The following is a 26,668-nucleotide window of genomic DNA, read 5'->3' on the forward strand; positions in this document are numbered from 1 at the left end:
GTAGACCGCTTGGAGAGTGGGAGCGCAGTCGCAGGTTATCCACCGACTGGTGCAAGATCTACCGTCAATCTGCCACGTCTGGGATCTTCCTTTATATAGACGAGAGACTCAAACAAAACCACTTCACTCAACGCGGATCCAGATTGTTTTCTTTTTCCTCTTTTTCCCCCTCTCTCCTCTTCTCACCCCCCTGATCAGGCTTAACCGTCCTGCGTTTTTGTAAAGGCAATTGTTGGTGCGCATCATCGCGGGAGCCAAAAGGAGGTTCGCCACTGTTCCATAGGAGACTGGTGAGTAGAGAGACTTTCATTCCTGTTTGCATGATCCTGCACGTTTCCTAATACCCTTTCCCCATTTTGCATGACTTGTGATAATAACTTGTTATGAGGTTTGCAGCCTAACATATTCAGCAACTGGTAAAGCTGTCTTTTACGCACGCTTTGACTTTGGTTAATTAATTTTTCAGTCTGCTGTTGATATTACTTTGACGTCAAGTTAAAAAAGAAGAAAGAAAGATAGAAAAATAAGACATTAAAACAATTAATTTTCTGTATTTTTTCTATCAATTAAATGAAAAGTTAATAAAGTATTATATTTGATTCTACAGCGGTCCTTTTTATTGAAGTTCACGGGGCCACCCACCTGCAAGATCAGTGACAATTAATTAGACTGCTTTCACTTGATTTGAACTTCCACATGCCTAAGTCTGGACAATTAGATGGGCGTGGTTTTGCATTAATTAGACAGGTATTCAGATTCAGACATCCCAAAAAGGACAGAAACAGAAAAAGTGAACTGATTATGAAGTCACAATTTTTTTAAATCCGTTGTTCTTGTGCGTTTTTTTTTCACTCTCAGCGGGCTGCTGGAGCGTCATGACAGCTGAGAAGAGCGGGCCCGTTATAAACGGTAAACCAGAGGATGGCAGAGACCCGGAAGGGTCCAGCTCCAGCCTAGACAACGGGGGCTACAATGAAAGGGGTCACTGGAACAACAAGATTGAGTTCGTCCTGTCTGTGGCCGGAGAGATCATTGGTCTGGGCAACGTCTGGAGGTTCCCTTATCTTTGCTACAAGAATGGAGGAGGCAAGGAAGTTTTCTGTATCTGTGTTAGTAGGATGGATAGAAACTGTTTACCAACAAAATGAGGGGAAAGAGAGGTTTTCTTATTGGAGGATTTAATAAAAAACCCCTTTAATTGCAAGAAGGATGAAGTTGGGCAAATACAATAGGAGGAATGGATGAAAACAAGATATAGTTTTTAAAAGGTACAAAACACATTTAAAAAATTACATTTTTAATGCACAAAACCTGGAGGCAAACCTTCACTTAATGAAAAATAAAGAGGCAAGAGAAGTTTCAAAATACAATATTCTACTTCATCCATAATGCACAGTGAAGTCAATTAAAGAGGCAGGTTATCTCATTAGGCAGCACAGTATGGATCCGCCTCATAATCTGAAAAGGTCATCCTGCAACGTGGCATCATAACAAGTCATTTCATCAGAATTTAGTGAATAGCTTTTTTCACATTTATATTAAGGCAATAAAGCAGGAATTAAGAGTGAAGTTTAGAACCGTTGTGCCTGTCCGACATGTTCATGTGCTGATCGTGTACACTCATCTACTTTATGTGTTTTTCTTTTGTGTGCATTAAGGTGCGTTCTTTGTTCCATATGTCATCTTCTTCGTGTGCTGCGGTATCCCTGTGTTTTTCCTGGAGACTGCCCTGGGTCAGTTCACCAGCGAGGGAGGCATCACCTGCTGGAGGAAGGTCTGCCCGCTATTTGAGGGTGAGAAAATGCTCACTTTATATCTTGTATTTTAGGTTGGGCGTGGAATTTTAATGATTAAAGAGAAAGTAGAAAACTTTACTGGAGTGGCAAAACTTACTTCTTGAACTTGGGCATGAAATACTGCGATGATCTCAACTTATGAGTTCATTTTTGAAAGCTTCCATCATCTACGCAGCCCACTTATTCCCGTAGGTGTCTTACAACTACACACAGCAACCGTAAAGATTGCCTCAATTTAAAAAGCTTGCCATTATTTTGCCAATCTCCCATTTTCTTTCTTTCATGTATAACTCTTCTGCTTTTCAGGTATTGGCTATGCAACACAGGTGATTGAAGCTCATCTAAACGTGTACTATATAGTGATTCTAGCCTGGGCCATCTTCTACCTCTTCAACTGCTTCACCACTGAGCTACCGTGGGCTGGCTGTGGGCACTACTGGAATACAGGTAGGAGGAAGGAACGCTGCATTCCTCTTAGAATAACAAATAAGTATCTTTCTAGAGAAAAGAAAACAGAGAAGATCCATATCTATACCTGCAGGATGCTTCCAACAAGATAACATGTTGTGTTTTTGCAGAAAACTGTGTCGACTATTACGGAGAAAATGCCACCAACATTACAAATCCCAACGCAACTTCTCCAGTTATTGAGTTCTGGGAGTGAGTACGCTTTTATTTCTATTTTCGTCACAACTTCCTCATGTTCTGTCATGTTCATTGTTCTGTATATAAAACTTCACGCTCTGTTTGCAAAGTGAAATTACAGATTGCACTATAATATACCAGTAGCATTCCATGTCAGTGGGTTTAAAACATTCATGGTATCACCATTTGTCTCCTAATACCATGCTTTGTCAGTTCGGGCAGTCTTCAACACATCACCTCCTTACATAATGTTTTTCTATCTGCCATATTGTTGAAAAGCAGAGCTACTGACAGCTCCAGACTGTTTCTCTGACCCCCTAACCTTACCCCCCAATAATTAGTCAGCCCTTTTCATATTTGTGTGTCAGCAGGCCCTAGTAGGCCAGCTGTCTCCCAGCTAGAGCCATGTGTGTGGCAGCGGATCAGGCCTTGTCAGTGTGTAATGCTGACCACACTTCCTGTCTCACTGCCAGGAGCTGTGTTTACACTGCTGGGTCAAATCTAATTTGCAACCTACGTCTGACCCTTTTAAAACTACGTATTGAATCAAAACAGTAACATTTGGATTGTTGTCTGTCTTCCTCCATACAAAATTAAATAACGGGTGTAACAGTGAGAACAGATTCAGATTTGAGCCAGCGACACAAACCTAACCCTGGAGAAAGACGTGGCCAAAGAGCCAACCACCATGTTGTTGGCAAAAATAGTGGAGCGACCAAGCTTGGTTCAGCGTATGCCAAGACAGACTGAACCGTACTGTAAATACAGCATAAACAAACATGAGAGCTGCAGCAAGTTGTATTTTGCCATCAGTATGGAACTTTATATTACAATAGAATAGAAATACTGTGTTCATTTACATTTGTTATATTGGTAGGGGAAAAATAATGTTGTTTGCCATCATTTAGTCTTGTTCTTTTAAAATTGAAGGCAGACAAAATTGAAAACAATTTGATGAAAAGGCTCCTAAACAAATAAATATTTTGTGTGTTTGGAAATAAGTTTGTATAAATGTACATCAATTGATTGAAATTACCAGTGTCTGACTGAACACAAAGTATTAATGCTGATATAAAGCTGAATGGAGAAATTTTAGGAAGAGTTTTTTTTTTAATTAGTTGACATATTTGGCAAAATTAACACACATGACTTTATTTACACAGTACTTGTGTGACTAGAAGAAATGACATCTGGCATATTTTTGCTTATCTCTAGTTTGAACAATAATGAACCTTTAAAAACTGCTAGATACCTTCACTGAACTTAAAAACCTTGCACACCTTGTCATACTCACATAAGCAGTATGCACACAAGTCACACTGCACTGCACTGGTCACCCATGTAAAACCAGTTTACATACATCTCAGAACCCACACAAGTGTATTTACACATATTAGTGTTCACATCTTGCCCTCTCGGCTGACCAGGAAGGGACAGGGGGGCCGTGTTGGCCTTGGTCTGTGGCGGGCCACCAAGAACATGTCACGATGATCAATGGCTGGTCAGGAGCCCCGGGGGTGAACTCGGTGGCAAAGATTTGGCAGCACCATGTGGCTCTGTGGCTCAGACTCTTGCTTCTCATCCCCCATCAATGCTGTTGCCTGGCTATTCTTTAACAAACAGGAAGCACACTGTTGATTCACCACCGCCGACAAGCTATGATGTCATTATTGCTGATAACCTGCCCTGTGTCTTTCACCTCCACCTTTATCCATGTCACACTATACAGTATTTACAGGGACTTTGAATTTATAAGTCTAGACGCGATAACCTGCCACAATATTGAACCTGAGAGCCATCTGGATTGAAGGTTTTGTCACTGTAACCATCATTCCATGAGAACAAGCTGCTTCATCTCTAGAATTTACCAGCTGGGACAAGTCTACTTGACCTGTGGTAACCAATAAGTATGGAGAATGTTAGCAACTTGGTAAGATCGGCAGTATTGGTATCTAGCTGGTCGAGGTGGTGGTGTTACCAAGCCTGGATTTTGCTGAGTCATGGTTGACAAGTCTTATGGTGGTCCACTCCTTGACATTATAGCAGTACCAGCACAGGGAGGTTTCGTGATTTTCAAGATCCTCCATGACAGTTTAAGTGATTCCTCATGGCCAGTGGAGCGGACTGAGTCTCTCTCTCTGCCTGTTGATGTACCACAGAGTTGTTCTCCCACCGACATGTCCCTGATGCTCAGCTCAAGGTGTGGAGGATGTGAAGTACCACATCATCTCCAGCGTAATGATACGATTTCCCTCCTCCAGAGCCCGTAGCCTGCCTACCGCCTTTGTCACGCAGGGTGATTCCACCAGGGAGGCATCTGTCAAGGTGGTTTTACACCAAACAGGGCGTCCTCCTCCTCCAGTTACATGACTCAGCAGCATGGTGGCCATGTTGATCCAGGATCTTTTCCAAAGAAGAGTAGGTCAATGCGATCCTCTCCGGATTTTAACAAGCGTTATGTAAAGTCTCCAAGCACAGCAAGCAGAGGAAACACAGCAGAAGGATTCAGGTCTTGTTGTTTGAAGGGTACTTCACTCCCTGGCCCAAGGCCTTTACTGTGTTACTTAGATGAAAGGGGGCAGTAGAATGTAGGAAGTGGTTTCAGCTTTGTCAAGAATGTATTGTTCTACACTGAAGTAAGCCACCTGCTGCATTATATATGTATAGTTGAATACTCTTTGAATTACTGACATAAAGTGGTTGAATGTTTTGTGCAGAAGAGGCATATTTATGACTGGCAATATGTGATAGAATACACGGTTCAGAATGACCGAGTAAGTAAGTATGTGAATTTCAAAGTGTTGTGCTGCAATGAGAAAACAGTTACATGCAATAAAGGCCCTTAGTAATGAAAACCAGTCTGGAAAAAAAATCAAATGCTTTGTTTTCATATTCTATTATAGGACATGTTTTAAGAGAAATGTAAATGAGGCTAAAGAAAAAACCCTTTCATGGCACATTTTATTTGTAAGTTGTCAGAAGGAACCATTGGTGTAGTACACTTGAAACCAAGCATGACTGTGAAGCTGAAGAGTAGAAGCGCTGCATGTACAGTATGTGAGGTTGTGGATGCATTTATATTCCTAGGGAATATGGCTAACCAGCGGCAAAAAGGATTTTACTATTTATATTGAGCAACCCTAAGAAAATATTTATTTTTTATCATCCTCCTTGTGCGTTGTAACTTATTTAGCACACATTGCCCTTCATCACTCTGAAATCCGAGCAGCAGCTAAATGCCTGCAGACAGATCTCAGATAGTCTGCACAGGTTGTGTTTTATGTGTTCATGACTGCTTCACATTTGTGTTGAACAATGCCTCTTTTTCACATCACACAAGAGTATGAATTAAATCAAAATGTAAATCAGTAATTATCTGTGCTCTCTGGGTCAAATCAGACGCAGAGTGCTGAAGATATCAGATGGTATTGAGCACATGGGGGGGGTGCGCTGGGAGCTGGCCATGTGTCTGGCCCTGGCCTGGTTCATCTGCTACTTCTGCATCTGGAAAGGACCCAAGTCAACTGGCAAGGTGAGAAAGAGTAATGCATGTTTACTGTTTCCTCTTGTGTGTGCATGTCTTTTGCATTAGAAAGGGCGAAATGTGTAAGAACTACTTCATTTCAAATGAAAGTTGTGGTGTTGAAGGAATTTGTGCATGATTATACGTGTGCAAGAGTGTGTGTGCATGTTGCTTTGCTGTTACTGCCAATGTTCGCTCATGGGAGCAGTTTTAGTTTCCGTCTCAGAGCCACAAGATAAAGTACTTCCCCTTCTTGTCCTCAGAACAACTCTTTCCCAACGAATGAAGCCGTATGAATTTGTGTCCTGCAAGCAAAGGACAAAAGCATCTGCACCACCTATTCCTCCAATCGCATTTTCCATTTTAATTATGTCTTTGAGTCTCCTCTAGCAGCCTTGAGGAGGACAGTAAGGACTCTGCACCTTGCTCTGGGTGCTCAGCAGCCTTTTAAAACCTCCTCACAGATTCAATGAGCCAGAATGAGTAGAACGATAGAGACACAGTGAGAAAAGCAGAGGGAAAAGGAGTGTAAAAAGAAAAGAGGAGAGGTGTGTGTGAGGAAAAATTAATGGGTTCACATTCTACATGACGGGGAAAAAAAACAACTCGGCAGCAATGCCTATATCTCCATGAAGTGTCTTTTGTTTGGCTGTGAAGTAAGAGGGGAGAATGCTTCTTCATGGCTGAGCTTTAGCAGCCGGTCCAAGATTGATTCCTGCATTCACTGGGGGAAAGGAGAGCGTTCATGAGGAGCATGCAGAGTATATCCTCAGCCTCCGCCTCTGCTGCCTCCCTCTCTCTCTCCCTCTCTCCTGCTATGAGAAATTAACCACAGCTCGCTCATTGCAAGAGAGAGGTGCTTTCTTTTCCACAGACCCTACAGCCCATTCAGTTCCGATTCTGCTAAGCTGTTTTTCTTTTGTTGGCTGCGTTTGTCTCACATTTAAGCCCTCCTGTTAGATTTACGGCGAGGCAGGGGCAGGTTTGACCAGTAAATTTGCGGTGGCTTAAATGTTTACCCGTGGTGAGCGGGAAGGAGCATGTGGAGCATCAAAAGTTCATGGAGAGATTGAATATTGTCCTTTTCATCTCCAGAGAGATGGCGAGGAAGAAGAGAAGAAGGTTTAGGATGTGTAATCGTTTTATTTGACAAATTAAAGGAGGGATCTGCTGGGCAGGAGACAAGTTTTCCCACAGCTTTCCCTGTAGGCCATGCTAGGATTAACAGAGCTTAAATTGGACGGCCTCATTAAACATCACAGATGCTCAAATAACACCTTGGTTAGGATTTCATTTACTCCTGTACTTCTGATTCAGGTTTTGAAGGTTAAGGATGTTCAGGATTTCAGTCAAGTGGAATACTGCATTTAAAGGCGCATTTAAAGCACAGCCTCATGCTGTAACAGTGAACTGAAGTTGTGTCAGGTTTGATTAAGAAGTTCACTGCATCAAATACACCTTACTTCCTCCTCCCAGAAGTGCACAAATGCAGACACACACAATAGGAGCATCCATTCATGAAAATGCTGCTTGCAGTGGTGTCGTAGGTGTGTGGTAATGGATGTGTGCATGCACGTATTAGTGTGTTTTAAGACCGGTCTGTGTGAATGATCCATTTTATCTGTGTCTGTAGTATGTGCACACCCATTTCTATGTTGTGAATGAAGTTCTGTGTGTGTGGTTGTCCGTTTGTGTGTGTACTCATGCACTTGTGCGTGCTTCAAAGAGAAGCACATTTTCCCACACTGCCAGCATCACTCCTCTGGGCTTCTCCAGTTTAAGAGACGGGGCCAGAGGAGCCTTCTTTTCTTTTCAGTCTCCTGGCCTGGCTCTGTTCTGTCCTGTTCTGTCCTCAATTGGACTTTGACTGAGTGCCAGAAAGCCAGGGGATGTATGTTGCCCGCCTCTGCCTTCCAAGAGGCCAGAGCCTTTGTTCAATGGGTTTCTAAGAGTCTTGAGTTGTCGAGCACAATTTTGCAAAACCTGAATAGTTCAATAAAAAGAGAGTGTTGGTTTGATGGTTAGCAAGTGCAAGCTACTGTATAGGAGGTGTTACTAGATATATGTCCTTGTAATTTATGACTGTCAAAGGCATGAAATGTTGTTACCCCAGGGTGAGATGTTATGTGATATAGGCCGGGCAACAGATATCATGAACTATGTTATAGACTGATATGCAAGCCTGCCTGACTGAGGTATTTTTAAAAATACTTTGAGGAATGCATCATAAGAGCAGTGCTTTTGATCACCAGTGCATCTTGATGTCATTATATTTTAGTCCACCACTGACTCTCCATATTAGACAAAAATGCAGGGTTATAGTAAAGCAAGGTAAAAACTTCCTGAAAAATATGGTTTCTGCTGAGTTAAATGTGAAGACATTCTTGACATTGTTTGATACATCCAATACAAGAAGTAGTAAAAATTCAATTTTTACTTATGAGTCGTAGTGTTTTTTTTAAATGATTGTTTTAACTAGAAAACTTTTTTTGTCCAAAGATGAAAAGCAAAGAAAAAAGAAAAATATATGTGAAAAATTAACAGTTTTTTGTAACAGAAATTAATCTAGTCTAATATATGTAATTATCTAGACATCAGATCTATTCCATTCAGCCGTCCTAGATTTAATTGTAATTTTTGAAGAAAACTTGATCATGTAATGTTGCATCACTACAGCACAGTGTGTTTGTGTGCTTCAACAAAAATGCCACCTTGGCCCTGAGATTTAACATCTCCACTTAGTTTGTCCCTCTTGCCCCTCTTTCTGGATGGACATGGTTGGTCATATTACTGTCATGTCTTCTCACCTTTGGGTCTCAGGAGTGATATTTTATTGTTGTACATGTGGCACAAAACTACCAACCTCAAGATTCTCTCAGTATAGTCAGTCTGATGTCTGATACTGTGAAGCGGTTCTGATAAAACAGGCGTATGAGGAGGCTGTGTTGGTTAGACGCCAACATTATTCAGCAGTGACTGTTGTTGGCATGCTTTTTGTTTTGCACGACTTCAATTTGGCGTTATTTTCTACTCATCATGTCAGTTTCTTGTTAAGAAACCACTCTCCTAGTTCTCACAGTGACTCAGTGGAAATCGTGTTTTTTCTGTAGTTGCTACATACTAACATATGTGCATGTTTCTACCTGCAGGTTGTGTATGTGACAGCTACCTTTCCTTATGTCATGCTGTTGGTCCTGCTGATCAGAGGAGTGACGCTGCCCGGAGCGTACGACGGCATCAAGTTCTACCTCTACCCAGACATTTCACGTCTCTCTGACCCTCAGGTAGGCTTGGACCTTCTGTATCTGTCTTTTGCTTGTAACTCGGTAAAAATCCTTTAAAATTTAGTGAATAGCAAATGTGTCAGCATGTAGAAGATGCCACTAACAGGAAAGGAGCGTGATAGCACTTGGAAGCATTTCTATTTCAGTTTTATTGCCATGCTGCTGTTGTTTTTATTTGTTGGTTTGGATCCAGTGTCATGAAAGTAATCAGAATACCATGCAGGGAGTACAGAGGACATGCACAATGTCACCTCAAGCAGTGTAAATGTGCCCTCCTTAATAGAACTGAGCCCTAAATAAACTCCTGTCAAAGAAATTCTAAGGTCAAACATCCACAACCGCTGCAGGTGTGAAGAAAACAACTCCTGTCATTACCTGTAGATGTTGTGCACTATTTCTGTTACTTCTTGCTAGTGAGGGCACAAGTTGAACTGGAACTGCAGGTCCAGAAACCAGGTATGATAATACTGATAGGGCTTTTTTCAAATGCCTTACATTATAGACACTGTAGTATTTAACATTATAGAACACTTGTGAATTACTATGCATAATAAATATTTCTTTAAAACCCAAACTTGACAACATAAAACTGCATTTATTCTTGTGTCCTCAGTTTATTACGCCATATGTCCTAATGGCAGCTTACGGCAGTATAATGTTTATTTGATCAGCTGTCTTAGTCTAATCACACTGTTAAAACAGTGGCTGTTTTAGTCGGATTCTCTACGACACGCAGAAGGTAATAAAGTAAAGCAGGAAGGGCTGGAGAGACTAGACTCTTGGGAATGAATTCATACTCCACCTCACGCCCACCTGTTTGGAACTGAGTTGCTGCCAGACAGACAGGTGGTGTTGTTACAGTAAATATGATGAGGATCGGTTCCTTTTTTCACATCACCTACCTTTAATTTATACACTATAGTGTAGTAAAACTCTGCATGCCCAAGCAACTGCTTGAGCATTTCTGGAGCAAAAAAATGGTACCTCTATTTTGTCCACAATATGCAAAACTAGCTCTCATAGTTAGAAATATTTGGTCTTATTTATACATCCCTGATACTATTGTGGCTTAATATGGGCCGACACTTCATGCTCGCGGTGCGATGATTAGGGGTCAGATAAACAGTGAGCTCTGAGAACCTGCAGGGTTCACAGATCAAGATTTGAGGCTAATAGGGGTGGTACATTAACATATAATTCATACACACAGATACACACACAGACAGACACACAAACTGAGACTCTTGACCTTGTCTGGAAAAGGCAGACAGCTCGGGTCGCTAGGCAACAGAGCGCCAGAAAATGTCAGTGGATGGGGTGTCATGACAACGTGAATTGAGATGGATGTAGAGTTTGAGTGAGAAACACAGAGCAGATCAGTACAGATAGAGAAAAACATACAAACATACTTTAACTTGTAATGAAGTATTGACTGTGCTATTACTCGTGAAGAATCTGAATTCTCTTGTGTCGTGCACGTGGCTGCAGTAAGTCGTCAATTCAGTCTACAAAATCAGTGGTTGCTAACTGGAATTGGGAACACATTTTTGTCTTTAATCAAGAAGCCATTGTATCCCAAAAAAATAAATACTTGTAGTGTATCTGCCACAGTTTTTGTAAACTGTATATGCTGTTTGAGAGTGGGAAGCTTGACAGACATAGTATATTTAACCAAGAAAAGCACTCAGAGAGCGCAGTACTCTGCCAAAGCTGCTCAGTTGCATGATTTCTGGTGGATGAAATCTTTAAAGAATTTGTGGTCCACAGCAGTGGATATGTAGTAGGATCTCAATCATGTGATCATCAGCAGGCAGCTGACGTAGTGTTCACTTGTCGTCAAAGCTACAGTGACGCCGTGCTGCTATCTTGCAATGATACGGAAATCTTTAACAAATCCGTGGATCCAGACTATAAGCTGCATCACTGCCAAAATCTAATCATTTGGTCCTTGTGTCATTTCTGACCTTCCCTGAAAATTTCTTTCAAATCCGTTCGTCCGTTTGACTGTCCGTTCGCAACATTACTCAGAAAAGGACTAACAGACAAACCAACGCAGATCGTCGCATAACTCCGCCCTGTTCCTCGGCGGAGTAGCAAGGCTTAAATCAAATGAACACAGGTCATCAGAGGTGAAGATTAGGTCCACTTATAGCACATTAATTCAGTGTAATACGCATGTGTCTCCTTTTGTGTAATCTTTGCAAAATTTGTTTCCATTTCTGACAACGTAACACAATATTTCAACAAATTATAAGCTTCAATTTGATAGTTTCCTGCTTTTCAGACTTCTATCCTGTCTAAACACCTGCTTCACTCTTCTCATGGCAGCAGCTGGTCCCTGGGGTGAGATGTTATACATGTGATAACAAGAAAACTACATATTTAACAAGAAATTCAGTCCATCTGTAACTATACAGACAGATGAGCCCGTCTGTTTCCCGCAATCTGTCAGAGAGAAAAGGTGTTAAGAACATACAGGATCACACCATCATAGATTGGATGGATGAAATACTAAAGCAAAGAAAGACTTTACACAGTCTAAAATAAGTATTTTAATTTGATAATCTGGGGAGAAACTTTATTTTAACTCAGTAGGCTGTCCAGCTGTTGCACAGTAAAGTGATAGTTGCATCTGTGATCTTAGTAAAGGAAGAGGAAAGGAAACAGTGATACAGATAAATGGTGACAGTGACACTAAAGGAATCGACAAAGACACAAACAGCAGCACAGGGAGAGTGAAGGAGAGCGATAAAGAAGCGCCGCTGTTTGGCAGAGGACATTACTCCTGACATTGATGTTAAATGAGCTTCTTCCGGGACAATCACGGCTCTGTTCTCTTCACCAGGCTGTGTGGACTGTGTGTGGCTGGGTGTTGTCCTTCCTTTTTACACCCCTGAACTTTATCATGCCTTTCCCATTCTCCTGTTTCCTACACCTTCCTCTGTCCGGCTGTCTCTCACCTCGTCACCCTCCAGCCTGCCCTGTGCATCAACCCTCCTCTTTACACTTCTCACGCACACACTTGCCTTCTTTCCAGGCAGCACAGCTGGAAATGCGTGTTTGCTTATTTACCCCAGCTTCTCCCATACCAAAGCTCTTATCTCGCTTAGTCAAACTTAAATTTTTACCTCAGTTCTCCTTGTCATGCAGAACCTCACAATACACTCTGTACTTATTGAAGAAATGAGGCCACAGAAACACTCTCCTTGTTTGTTCCACACACATCTCACAGCAAAGTTTTCAGGGTGGATCAGCTTACAAAGTGCAAAACTTTGACACCAGAAAAGAGGGTTAGTAGTACCACTTTGTTAAATGTTAGAAAAATATCAAAGTTTCACTGAATAAATAATAAATAAACATATAAATGAGCATATCCCATGCTCAGTGTTGACTTTTTAATATTTAACCAAGAACTTTATCTCTGAGTGCCTGAAGCTTAACTATGAAAACTGGTAATAAAGCATGTTTTATTTGCCATGAGCAGGTACTATAGGACAAAAAACATACTGTCACACACTATATTTTCCTGTAGTTTTCTCATTGTGTTGGCCAAGACACAATAATGCTAGAAAAAAGTAAACCTATATCCATGTGTAGCAGAGCATGACAGTGAATCAGGAGGTAGTTTTGTGGTCATTTAAGGCTATGTATAATACACAAAATATAAGTGTAAATGTGACTTCATAATAAATTAACTTCCATAAGTTACGTGTATAAATATGCTGGGTACTAATGTATATCCCGCTTCTAATTAAACATTTAAAATACCTGAAGAAAATTTATCAGAACCGTAGAAAACACAATCTTCTACAATGTCGCGCCTCCTGCCTTTCCTTCGTTCTCGGTCTTTGCAAGACTCCTCCACTATTCTAATGTGCAGCCTTCCTACATTTCATTCTGTTCACTTCAGTTCCCTCTAAAGACGTCCCCTGTAGTCACTCATTCCTACTTTGTCTAAAGAGCTCCACACACTGACACTCTATACTTAGCAACCACATCCCGAAATACGTCCCTTTCTTTTTCCAATTTTAAGTAAATGTGATTGCAGCAAAACAGAGAAAGTGAGACTTTCTGATAATCCTGAACTGAAGTCTCAGTTTTACAAAACTGTTTTGATTTTACTGAGATGGAGTGTGATTGGAGTGACAGTATTTGGTAGAAATTTATATCGGCTTTGCAGAAACATTGGAGTTTATGAACATCCAGAGAACTTTTGAGAGTGTTTCTTCAACACATTAGACATTTTGTAGTTAAGCTGTATTCATAATTATACCTGAAATGACAAGGATCCATGTTTGTAAAACTGAAAGACTGAAATCACAGACACACTGCTATTTGGCTCACTGTATATTCAGTTTGATATATCATCATGATGATTACATTCACTGTGGCTCAGAGGTATAATGGTGTGTGAAATCTAATTCCCTTCACCCAAATGTCTTAACGCTGCATTCCACATATCTAAATCCAATATGTATTGATCTTTTTCATAAATATTGGGGAACGTGAGGAGCACCGAGAATGGTACATTGACATAACAAGAACACTATCTTATAGCCAATGTCATCCAGCTTTCACACAGTAGAAAAGTTTCCACAGTCTCAACATAACCAAACACAAGCTGGCCAAATTAGGCACAACATCAACAAGTGATTCTCTCTGAGCCTGGGCCTTTAAGGTTTCTCTGCGCTGTGCGGCCATCAGCCGAGGGTGAACTAAAGGGAACATTAATGAACATTAGGGGAGAAAGGCCTGTTCTTCCACAGGAACAGTCCTGTGTTTGTGAGGTCACAGAAGTTACCGTGGTTACTCCCAGGAGGGAGCGAAGACCTTGCGTTTGTTAATTGTTTTTCGGTGGGGAAATGAGATTAGTAGCTGAATGGTGATGTGAGAGAGTTTTCAAAGAGCCATGCTGCATTAAGTTTGAATCCGCTAGCACCCCATGCTATCCTGTGGGCTCTGGGGTCCTGTGTTGCACTACAAACTAGTTTCATAATGCACATTTTAGTGCTGTCTCAGTGAAGAAGCTTACATGTGCAAATCCCTGTGGAGTTAATGAACCAAATATTGATTTTCACCCAGGCTTAAATAAAATCATTTGATACAGAAAGACAGAAAATCCTTGCATTAAACGGCTTCACATGTATTACAAACCAAATATGTATAATGTGGTTCTTTATCAGTGTGCACTGAAATAATATCCAGGATGTTGACCTTCAGCTCAGTGTATATTGAGAAAAGATGTGATCCAAAAAAGGTAAAGAGAATTAAGAATTAACATTATATTGACCTTATTGAGGTTTTTTTCCTTTTTCGCACAGAATGCAAGATCAACTAGTCTCCAGTGTTGTATTCACAATGTTTTTGAGAGACACATTATCATGCTTTGTCCACCTTTGCATGCTTTGTTGCAAAAATGAAAGTAAAGACAAAGGACCAGTTGTGTTGGTGTTCTAGTGTGTAGAAGTGGTTCATCCAAACTGCAGTACAACTACCAGTCTACAGCTATGCAAGTATGCAAACATACATCAGCATGCTAACAAGTTCACAATAAAATAAGTGTAATGTTTACTATGCTCACCATCTAGTGCGCTAAAATTCAGTAATTATGTTAAATGAAAGTTAAAGTAGAAATGCATTCGGTTCATCACGTGGGATGGGACTGTCCGGCCATACCATTGTTGTCTAGGTATTTCACTAAAAACTATAAATGCCAACCTCATGGAGGAACAGTCGGGGGTTCCTTTGTCATTTGAATTTATCATCTTGAGACCATGAAAATGTCTGTAGTAACCTATAAAATCATTGCCGAGATATTTCACTTGATAGTTGAAAACTTTGACATACTAGAATAAAAACCACCAAATCACCAAAATCAGTAGGATTAATCCTCTGGAAACCATGAATGTCTTCATGGTCATTTCCTGGTCAGTCTGTTAGTTCAGTTTTAGACCAAAGTATTGGACTGACCAACTGACAGCTCTGCCATCGATAAAGTCTCATCCCCAGCATGGTATAAAAGCACTACTGGTGTGTGGCCATGCGGATAGTTTGGATTTTTTGCCCATGTTTTGAATTATTTGTCTCTCATATTTTTGCTACCAACCCAAAACAATGCATGCCATTCAGTGGAATCACTTTCTAAAAAAAGAAACAGTTTCTGTGATAACTGTTTGTATTGTGTTCTATTGACTATCACTGCCAATACAAGTTTGTCAGGAAGATCTGAATATTGAATGTTAAATTAAACCTTATATTACACAGTTGCTCTCCAGCTTTAATCTGACCAAGCAGTATAAAGGGAAGGAAGCTAGTGAAGCGTAATATGAATATTTAGCCACTGTAAGACATTGTAGCTACTTTTAGGATTTTAATCTATGATTCATGTTACTTCACTGTATGACTCTCAGAAGGGAAAGAAGACAGTTGAGCTGGGCAAAAATTTCAAACTAAGTCATTGGCGTGATGAAAAGGTAGATGAGGGGTAAAAAAGGAGATGTGGGATTTTAAGATGAAGTCACCTCTTGTGACCTTGGTAATCTCTTGTGAATGAAGAAACACACTGTATTAATTTTAATTCTGTGGTTTAACTGATTCATAATGGCATTAAGATTTTTTTTCTAGTCACTAATAGACTGAGAAGCATTGGTATTGGACCATGAACATGACAAATGAGTTTCTGAAATTGTGCATGTGTTTGTGTACTGTCCATTTACACTAGCATCATTCAGCAGGACCGTCTGTTACAGATCAAAACATTCTTTCTCTGTATATTTCTTGTATATACCTTGAATGTCAGTTTCTCCATTGATGGTAGAAGTGCTAATAAAACAATCAAAAAAAAAAAAACCTGAGAAGAGCATGAGTATGAAATTATGTGAATTACGTGCTATGGAATCAACATCTATAACTGGCTTTATCTCAGCTGCAGTATTTGGCAGCATTAGAACAATAGAGTAAACTAATCCATGAGAGTTTAGAGTTTGGAGAACATATGTCAGCATCTCACTAAAACACTTCCTGGTTTATCTTTTAATCTTGCCTGTCTGTATTGTATCTTAATGTTCATTTCTATATAGGTATGGGTGGATGCGGGAACACAAATCTTTTTCTCCTATGCCATCTGCTTGGGCTGTCTCACTGCTCTGGGAAGTTACAATGCTTACAACAATAACTGCTACAGGTAAGGATCTAGATACTAGTAGACAATTTGCTGGACAAAATATATGCCAAAAATAGAAAAATAAGATCACAATAGAAACTGTACACTTCTATACATAAAAAATAAACAAATACGAGTGAAGCTCCACTGGTGAAAGGTGACTGATAAGAAGGAATGCATTGGCACATAATGTATAATTTAAGTTTCTATTCATTACATACCTTGTCTGTTGACAGAGCAAGGCACAAAGTGTGTTGCTTCTGGTGTCACATCCAATAACAGCTCTTACAGTAAGTGTCATTTCTTTCTCTTCTGTCTTGCTCCTCAGGGACTGCATCATGCTGTGTTGTTTGAACAGCGGCACCAGCTTCGTGGCAGGTTTTGCTATCTTCTCTGTGCTGGGCTTTATGGCCTACGAACAAAATGTTCCCATCGAAGCTGTGGCAGAATCTGGTGAGAGAATAACAGATAATGTGACGTCATGTTTCTGAATCTGAATCCAAATTAGTACCAAGTTTCAAAAAATGTAATGAGACCAAGCATTATAGCTTAAGAAGATACTGTAGAGTAAGAACGAGCCCATCTCAGTTTTTGTGCTTTCATCCATCATTCTGGGCTAAAATGGATAAACATGCCGAGTTATATAACTCAATACACTTTACCTAGGCTCTTAGACCACCGCATTATGATTTATTCAAGTTAGTATGAATGATTTAGTGAATGTGACAGAGCGAGAGATTTGAAATGTTTGTCTTAGAGCACAGTAGCGACCGAGCTTAATGCTTTGGGTAATGTGTCTCTAAGAGGCTATCACCAAGTGTGGGTGTTTAATAAGGCATTTGCATGCCGCTTCTTCTTTTGAATCAAACAGTCTTATGGCAAATTCAGAACGAACTTGGACCCTTCACTTTTTGCTTCACTTTATTTTGAGTGGTTAAAATTGTCATTTTCCACCACAAATTTACGCCTAATAACTCATAATGACAAAGTGAAAACGTGTGTTCTGAAATTTTTTGCAAATTCAAAAACTGCTTAATTCTATACTTTATAGAAGCCAGTTTTAGCAGCTGGAGTGCTGTTGGGTAAATCTCAACAAGATGTGCAGAGCTGCATCCTAGCAGTTTATCCTAATTTTCCTGACAGATTCTCTCAGTCAGACTATGAAGGGATACACTGTGAATTCTTCATCTTCCGGTCTCTCCATTGATGTTTTATTTAAGTTAAATCTTGGCTTTTGCTGGCCCACTCGAAGACAGTTAGAGACTTGTTCTGAAGCCTCTCCAGAGCCGTCTTGGTTGTAAACTTTTAAGCATTGTCATGCTGAAAGGTTAACCGTTGCCCAGATCTCAGATTGCTGCACTCTGGGGCAGGTTTCCTTGAAGAACCTCTCTGTATTTGGCTGTATATGTCCTTCTTTCAATTCTTATCAGTCTCCCCTGAATCTGCTGCAAAGACGCACCCCCATAGCATGATGCTGCCACTGTCATGCTTAACCTTGGAAATGGTATTAGCCAGTCCTGGCCTTAATCAGTATTTTATATCCATATGTATGCCATGAGTTAGTACACTTTTCTCCAGTTATTTTTTAAAATTGCTTGACAGTTGGGATCATCCTGTCTGCACCATAGCCATTTGCAAATAATACAATAATTAATGAAATACAACAAAGAGAACACTTCAAGCTGCAATGAATAAAACTGCAATATTGGCTTTTGGCCATTAGGAAGCAGTGAAAGAACTTGTACAAACAAACTGGATATGTCATCATTATTGTAAAGTTATAGTAATGTAGCAGACATTATGTTAAACAGTTAACTATTTAGATATCCAGCAGGCACAGAGCAACATTCAGTATCCTTGCAGAGTTGCGTTTATGGCTACCTCATCAACGTGACTCCAATATCCACTCTCCTTTTGGCTTCATTTTGGTGCAAAAAAACATGCACATTTACATGCTAAAAGCACCACTGTGTAGCAGCCAAAAGCTAACTTTGTTTATTTGGCTGTTTGGTGCTGGGCAGGTACTCCTCAGTGGGGTTTTATAACTTTTAAGACAACTGCAAAACCAGATTGAGGAGAGCTATGAGAGTGAAGCAAAACAGTGAAGTTGAGGGCTGGAAAACAATACAATTTCTTCAGAGACATTTAAATGCTCCCTAGAGCCTGAGGGTACTGCAAAATGGTATCAAGAGTGACCATTTTTACAATACATAGGAACAATTGGTAATATAAAAAAAAACCCTACTAAAGTAGACACATTAAAATTCCTGGAGATAATATAAACAAAAATTTTGAAAGACAACACAAGAGAAATCCCCTTCCTAGACCAGTTGATGTCTACTATGATTATCAGAATGCCGAAAATCAGATCAGTGAATAATTTACAAGAAAAGCAATAACAGCAGTGATAAGTTCAAATTTCAAAGAAACATGCTACTGTAATGTTGTTAGACTAATAATACTCCAAGAATAAAGTGACTACGTCTTTTTCGCTACTATAACCTTGTCTTGAGTTTTGTCAAAAGAACTGTCACGAGTCCAGAAACCTGTATTTGTATCTTTTTCATCATGCAGGTCCTGGTCTTGCATTCATTGCATACCCCAAAGCTGTTACTATGATGCCTCTGTCTCCACTTTGGGCTTGTCTCTTCTTCATGATGCTGATCTTCCTTGGCTTGGACAGTCAGGTGAGTACCATATTATGAAAAAGCTGATTACTAGATAAAAAACAAACAGACAGCAACCAGCAACTTATACTTATCTGTATACTGTACCTTAAGCGCTGGAAAGACAAAGAAGCACAAAGTTCGTATGAGATCTTGAATGTAAATGTGTGGCTTATGCTGACTGTAAGTCCTACAGAGAAAGCTGGATTTGTCATTAGCCAATCTATAAACCGTCAACAGTCATCAAGACTGTTGTGATTTGTGCTAATGCTTTGGATTTTTTTTTTTTTTTTTGAGAAATCATGAGTATAATCTTGACTTATATTTGTTTCTATTAGAAAGAAAACAGTACGATTATACGTTAATTGCATTTATTTTCAATTTTGTAAAACACTTTGTGCAACTTTGGGAAGCTAAAAGGTGCCTGGTGGAGATAAATGCATATCACACTTTCTTTTTGTGCAAATGTACATGCTTACTATCCTCTTAATACCCTATACACTGACCTTACTTGGTTTGTTTCTCAGTTTGTGTGTGTGGAGAGTTTAGTCACAGCTGTGGTGGACATGTACCCAGAGACCTTCAGGAGAGGCTATCGCAGAGAGCTGCTGATTCTGGGCATGTCTATAGTCTCTTTCTTCATAGGACTCATCATGTGTACGGAGGTAAGGATCAGTATTGCTACGAAGTCTGCTCCACCTTTGCTTGTCTGACTATATTCAGGAGATTTTGCTGTACCACAAGATCACACAGTTTACAGCAATGAAAGTCTTCATCATTCCCTGCAATAGAAAACTTTTAAACCTTGTTTTCAGCCCAAATGTAGATCAAAATGTCTGAATCACTTAATTCAGAATCACCTAATATATAAAAGATAATTGATCTTATGATCTACTGACATTTGTAGTGGGTTGTATTTTTTAAATTACCACAGGATCTCTTGTGTTTGACACTTTGCTTCCAGTCCTTCAGGTCTGTGGTCAAGAGTAACATCACACAGCAACACAAGCAGCCCTGCTGTGCTTTTAAGTCCTTCCATCTTTATGTTGCAATAATGGAGGAGAACCTGGTTCCTCACAATATCAGGAAGGACTTTCATCCACTAAAAGCTTTTCATGTCTCTGTATGCACTGCACTCCATCCACCCCCACTGTAAAGGCAGTTCTCTAGTGGTCCATAATGGCCATGAAACAGAAGGCAAGAACTTAGTACAATATGAAAGTGAAGTACTTTCTCTCTTTCTCAGTCTAGTGTTTGTTATGGAGCGGCAATGTCCGGTGACTTGACCTCTATCCTGCCTGTCATCACTATATATATGCATTTTCTCTGCTTTTACTCTTCTCCAACCACAACCTCCGCTCTAGACACTTCACTTCTTTCAGCTGCCAAAGAGCATAATATCATAATAAAATGCCACAAGGCGTCTAAAGTGGGATTAAACACAGTCCAAAAGATCTTCTGGGACTGTAGTGAGACATGGACACAGAATATATTTTGATGATATTCTTAGCTGTAACCCTACTCTCAGATTCATGTGAGATTTTATTTATGATGAGCCTTTTAGAGGAAAGCACAGATGAGTTGTCTTGAGTGGAGGTAGAGAAGGTGGAGTGTGAGACCAAGAGAATGAACCACACCGTTGATTCACTATCAAGCTGGAATCCCAGTCGTCTTCTTTACGGCTCGGGTTTTAGTGCAAATTAATCAAACAAGTAGCACATTAATTTGTGGGGAGGTGGGCTTAGCTGATCCCAAAGCTATCATCAGTTGCTCCATTTTTGCTGTGCGGGCTTGCAAGTGATTTCAGTTTCTCTCAGAAGGAAGGTGAATAAGAGTTTTTGACAAAAAGCTGAGTTATATCTTTAATATTCAGGAATGGGTCATACTAATATCCAGGTAATATCAAATATATAATATTCAGTGCATCTTTCAAAAATAGTGTCAGTGTATCAGGGCACTAAAGAACAGAGCGTCCATTTGGTGTTTAAAGTCAATTTTAGGAGGTGAGGGTAACAATAAAAAAACAAAAAGCACTGCAGAATTCATAGCTGTTGTATTAAACCAGCATTAAGTGGTGATAAGTTGAAGCTCCTGTGGTAATAAACTCGTAATCTTGGGACAAACCTTAACTTTCAGTAGAAGAAATATCAGTGCTGGGTGGTTGCAATAAGAATTTCTTTACTGTTTAAGTCCTTGCCATCAGTCCCAGATAAATTTAATCAAGCGCACTTATTACGAATTCACTCCATATCTGATGTTATCCGACTTAGTCTCCTTCACATGTAGCATCACTGACAGAAAACTGACACCTGTCTTGTCCCATCAGGGAGGAATGTACGTCTTCCAGCTGTTTGACGCGTACGCTGCCAGCGGGATGTGTTTGCTGTTTGTGGCCATTTTTGAGTCCATATGTATCGGCTGGGTGTACGGTAAGATTAGAGTGGCAGCTTAAAATATATGTAGCAATCTTAAATCACTTCTCACTCTTCAGATCACTGTAGCTTGTCTTTTGTCAGTTGAAAAGCTGTCACATGTTTCAGCAAAAACAACAGGCCATTGCACAGAACCCTTTTTATGGTTTTACCCTCATTGCTGCATTAATATTTCTTCTCTGCCCTCTGCTGGAGAATGGTCTCCATCACATGCAGACGTATCTAAATGTTGTACAAGTATTATAAAACATGTTATTGAGATGTTAAATTCAAAATTATGGCACTAAAGCAGTGCCTTTTTTCCCATAAATGTGTCTTCACTGTCCTTTACTGAGGACATGTGATGCCATGAGAGAAACCGTATATGGCTTTCTGTCATTTCTGTGTTTAGATATCAGTACATTTACACTGTTGTTAGTCCATTTCAGCAGATAATGGTAACTATTAGCACAGTATATTCACCACTAAGCAATACAGAATGATTTTGGCTCCCTTCATTGAAAGTTTGCTCCACATAAAGTCTGCAGATTTGTTCGGACAGCCCTAAACTGTCAAAAGACATCAGTCACTTCATTACTTTGATGATCCGTGTAGACTGTTCTCTGAGTGACACTTATTTGCATTTCAGGTAGTGACAGATTCTACCTGAACATTGAGGACATGATTGGCTACAAACCTGTCTTCTTCATCAAATGGTGCTGGATGATTCTGACCCCGGGCATCTGTGCTGTGAGTCTAATGCCGAGACAAACTCGAGAGCAGTAGCAGAACACATCATGCTCATGCAGAAGATTCCTATTTGTTAACCTGAATAGACTGATTTACGTGGATTTGGGGTTTCAAACCGAGTGCAGTATTCATTTATAGAATAAAACTACTGCAAAAACAAATGTTCCCAAGTTAAACGTGATTTTTTTTGGCTCATCTTGAAGACAATTTGTGTAAATATTTAATTTGTATTATGTTCTGTGTAGTCAATCATTTTTGACTTTATTGTTTGTGATTTAGGTTTTTATCATTCTTGATGGATTTTCCTGGATTTAGAGAAATTATTTACATGCTACACATTGGCACAGCACCTTAAGGAATTGAAAAGACTGCAAGAAACATTTATTCACCAGAGAATTAGAAGCATTTCTTTCTCACAGTCTAAAAAACAACATTTGCAAACAGAATGTGTCTTTTTTTTTGCTGCAGGGAATTTTCTTGTTCTTCTTGATTAAGTACAAACCGCTAAAGTACAACAATGTATACACTTACCCTGACTGGGGCTATGGCATCGGCTGGTTCATGGCCATGTCCTCGATGGTGTGCATCCCTCTGGGAATTATCTGGATGATTTGGAAGACTCCTGGCACCTTCGCTGAGGTAAGACCACATACAGGAACACAGTGGTCCCCTAAAGAAAGAAACATATCAACAAATAAGTTCTTCCATATGTGATTTTAGCTGTACTACACTTGTGGGAAATTAATTGTAATATTTGTAATAATAATTACACTAAACAGATATGGCTATAGTCTGGGTGATTGCTTGCCTCCAAGCAACACTGGTACTTTGTCTTTTGCATCTTCCATCACAAGTTGGAAAGTGAGGGATGGTAAATCCAGCACTAAGTAGCTAAATATCAACAATCTTCCTACAGAATCACACTTCACCTTTAAAAGCAGAATGTGCTGGCCTTGAAGGGAAAGCTGTATTAGCATTTGAGAAAGATTTTAATAAATCACTTGGCTGCCTTGCTTTGAATAAGCGTAAAGAATGCAGGATTCGTATCTCTTCCATCTGACTTTCACAGAGGGACTGTGACACAGTTGGGTTGATCTCCCATCATTGCTCAAGGGAGGATCAAATAAACAAAATGCAGCTTTCTGATGTGAGACGATCACGAGTGGCCGCTGGTCTCTGGCAGATCTGAAGCATGACAAAATATGGGAGATTAACATCAGCAAATCATGGCTGTAGACTGTAGACTTGGGTAGTGCATACATTTCTATGCCTACATAGCTGAGAAAAGATTAGAAACTATTACATTAATGTCTGTATATCTTTATACCAATCAATTGCAGTTGCATGGTATTGATATTATAGTGGGTGCCTTGGATAGCACACATTAATTTATATGATATTTACTGTTTATCCAGCATCTTATGGAACAAACAAATCCCTGACCCTGCTTGTACCACAATGCTATTCCTTCATTATCCTCAAAGTACCTCTAGACTAAATACCAAAGAACTTGTCAATGTCTATACAAATTAGGGAACAGTTAGCTGATGTTGCAGCACGAAAAGCAGATTTATCTTATGACGCCCACTTATGTGCTGGCACAGATATCTCAGTTTTATATTTAGCAACATTTGGATACAGTTTTTGTTGATGCTTTTTTACTCGCCAAATGTTCCAGGGAAAAGCAGGGCTACCGGAGAATGAGAGATAACATATTTCTGCTCTTTCAATCCGCCTCTCTGCAGAGAATGAAGAAGCTGACCACCCCTAGCCCAGACCTGAAAATGAGAGGAAAACTCGCTGCCCTCAGTCCTTATGCTGCCAATGACGCAAAACTGAAGGTCGACGGGAAAATATCCACCATCTCAGAGAAGGAGACGCATTTCTAATCGACCGCCTGACTGACCAACCAAGCTGCCTGCTGTCCAGCAAAATGAAAACCACCACAATATTATCAGCCACCACACACAAACAGGAAATGAAACAAATGACTGGGAGTGTTATTTTTGTTTTGTAAAAAAAAAGGAAAAAAAGAAAAGTTATCACATGTTTATGTAGTCTGCTTCTGTTTTTGCACAAACTTTAAATAACACTTTTGTTGTTTTTGATTAACATTGTGACTAAAGCAGCTATTTCTTTTTTTTTCTAACCATTAATATTTAAAAATGTGTTTGATGACATACACTACATGGTTGAAACCTGTCCTGGTACTTTGTCAGTACTGGTCGCACTAGTGTCTGTGCCTTTAGAACAAGACCAGTGTGTTGTGTTGTACAAGGCTTACACTGTACATTTATTGGCAAAGTGCTGTGCCTCTATATTAGGTACTAGGTACCCAAATGTGACTATCTGAGATGTAGCAGCTTGGGGACCATTCTACATAGTTTTGTGTGTCAAGAAAGGATTCTGCAGTGTGTCTTAGCACAGAGGCTATAGGAGGGCACCAAATTCTCCTGCTAGAAAAACTATACATTATGTTTAAAGAGTTTTGCCACTGAAGTCTCAAATGCTATCTGCACCAGCCGTGACTGTGAGGGCTGTGGAACATTTTTAGGCCTTGAATACTTATTATTTACTTGAATTCATTGTTGTTGCCAAGCAATACAAGCAAAAACTCTCCTTACTGGATGTAACTGAATGATATCATAAGGTCATTGAGCATTATGTTGGCACATATTGGGTCCTTCTGGGTTTTGCAGATTTCCATGGCATGGCTCTTTCTAACTAAATGTCTCCTCTTGGGAAGTTTACAGCAAAAAAAATTAAGGGCAAGTATAAAGTAGTCCAGGGTTTAAAAGACTTTAAATCAGCTCCCATTCAGTTATAGAAATGTTTAATTTTCTAGTTTAAGGTACAGATCTTCACTTGGCTACAAATAGCTGTGTGTGACTCGCAGGCTGAGTTTAAAAGCACCACACCTCTCTCTCCTCTAGCCGCCCTCCTATAAGTCATGGATATCTGTCGGTTCACAGTAATTATGCTGAGCCTAACACAGAGTGACAGATAGACGTGCTTCCAACCCTGCATTTTTATTTCCTGCTCCGCCTGTAGAGGAGAAGACGGACGCCCATCAGATGAGCATTTCAAACCCCATCTTGTCTTCTTATCCTCCTTCTTTCTTATTCTTTCCTCATGTCCTCTTCAGTCTTTTTCTCCCGATGCCTTGCTTCTCATCCTCAACCTCTGCTTGTCTGCCTCTCAGTTTTTTCCCCACTTCTTTATACTGCTTCATTGCATCACACGGAGGGCTTGAACAATGACTCAGGTCTTGTTTGAAACTGTGATTAGCTGCATTTCATCACACATTTATGTGTCAGTAATAGCCTTGCTATTGATTTACATTTCTGTGACCTTTCACTAAGAAAAGTATGTCTTAATTTTGCCATCTGAGCCACTGCAGGGGTGAAAGCAGTCTGTTCCTGTCATTGATGTAATTGTGGTAGGAGACAACGAGCTGGTCTCATTGTTAAGATCAATCTCTGTCCATTACAACCTCATCCCATCAGCACTCGAATGACTCCCAGCTGTCCTTCCACCCTTCCTTGCTTTGTCCAACTTTTTTTCCCACTTCCCTTCTTTTCTTTCCTGTGTCCTTGTTTCCTGATGAAAATGCAATCAGAGGAGAGCATCTGAGGGAATGAAAAATTCTCTTACAGTTTTTCAGGAGGATGCAAAGAAAGCAGGGAAAGAAATAAGGAACTGATGAGCTGAGGAAGTGTGTGATCGAGTAAGAAATGAGGGAAACCGAGGAAGTGTTTAGTGACCGAAGCTCCTCCTGTCTAAGCTGTGACGTCCTCTCAAACATGTGATTGGTCCCTCTGGTGTTGTTGCATTCTGACATTATCACCTCCTCACTGATGTTTGTGCAAGTCAATAGTTGTGTGCATCAGAAATTATAGCCTGCTGTTTAACCCTGATCATATCAATGTATATTTTTACATCTCTTTCTAGAAATCTGTGGTCTATTTCTTGAGATGAAAAAAGTTTTAAAAAGGTTTGCTGTAATAAAAAAGAATACGTCCTTTGTTTTGACTTTTGATATGCTCAAAAGATCTTGTTATAGAAATATAATGAAAGGTGTTTTACTGTTCTGTACTGTTCTACACACATTTTGGTATTCACAGGACACATGAACTGTCTGCTTACTCATTTTTAAGAATAAATATGATAAAGAAAAGTGAGTGTTGACTTTGGTCTTTAGATTTAACGTAATCTTACAGATAAGCCGTGCCGTTATCCTGAAAAAAACGACTGACATTTTCTTCTTAAAGTACTTTGAAAGGATTTTAGTGCCTCTATTTGTGATGAAAACTTCATAGCTAAAATGATAAGATCTGATAAGATCAGATGACATTTTTTTTTCTTATTCTATTGCAGTGGCGCAAACAGTGACATTAGGAAGGTATAAGAAAAAACTACAAATAGTATTTT

General features: G+C 39.8%; 1 protein-coding gene and 1 long non-coding RNA gene across 2 annotated transcripts in view; one reads left to right on the forward strand and one right to left on the reverse strand.

The window, feature by feature from the left end:
• Positions 1-26,418, forward strand: slc6a11b (solute carrier family 6 member 11b). Its single transcript, XM_023292766.3, has 15 exons — positions 1-290; positions 859-1,086; positions 1,659-1,793; positions 2,103-2,243; positions 2,375-2,456; positions 5,841-5,973; positions 9,114-9,248; positions 16,328-16,431; positions 16,739-16,863; positions 18,985-19,097; positions 19,604-19,741; positions 21,403-21,505; positions 22,137-22,237; positions 22,706-22,876; positions 23,983-26,418. Exons 2-15 carry the CDS (start codon positions 876-878, stop codon positions 24,124-24,126), a joined length of 1,836 nt encoding a protein of 611 aa, XP_023148534.1. The 5' UTR covers positions 1-290; positions 859-875; the 3' UTR covers positions 24,127-26,418.
• The window catches only part of LOC118469716 (uncharacterized), a 112,981-nt gene continuing 109,081 nt past the window's right edge, over positions 22,769-26,668 (reverse strand). The window contains exon 5 of the long non-coding RNA XR_008601681.1: positions 22,769-22,907. This is a non-coding gene — a long non-coding RNA (uncharacterized LOC118469716). The remainder of the gene's footprint in view (positions 22,908-26,668) is intronic.

The sequence above is a fragment of the Amphiprion ocellaris genome, chromosome 5, assembly GCF_022539595.1.
Source record: "Amphiprion ocellaris isolate individual 3 ecotype Okinawa chromosome 5, ASM2253959v1, whole genome shotgun sequence".
NCBI lineage: Eukaryota > Metazoa > Chordata > Actinopteri > Pomacentridae > Amphiprion > Amphiprion ocellaris.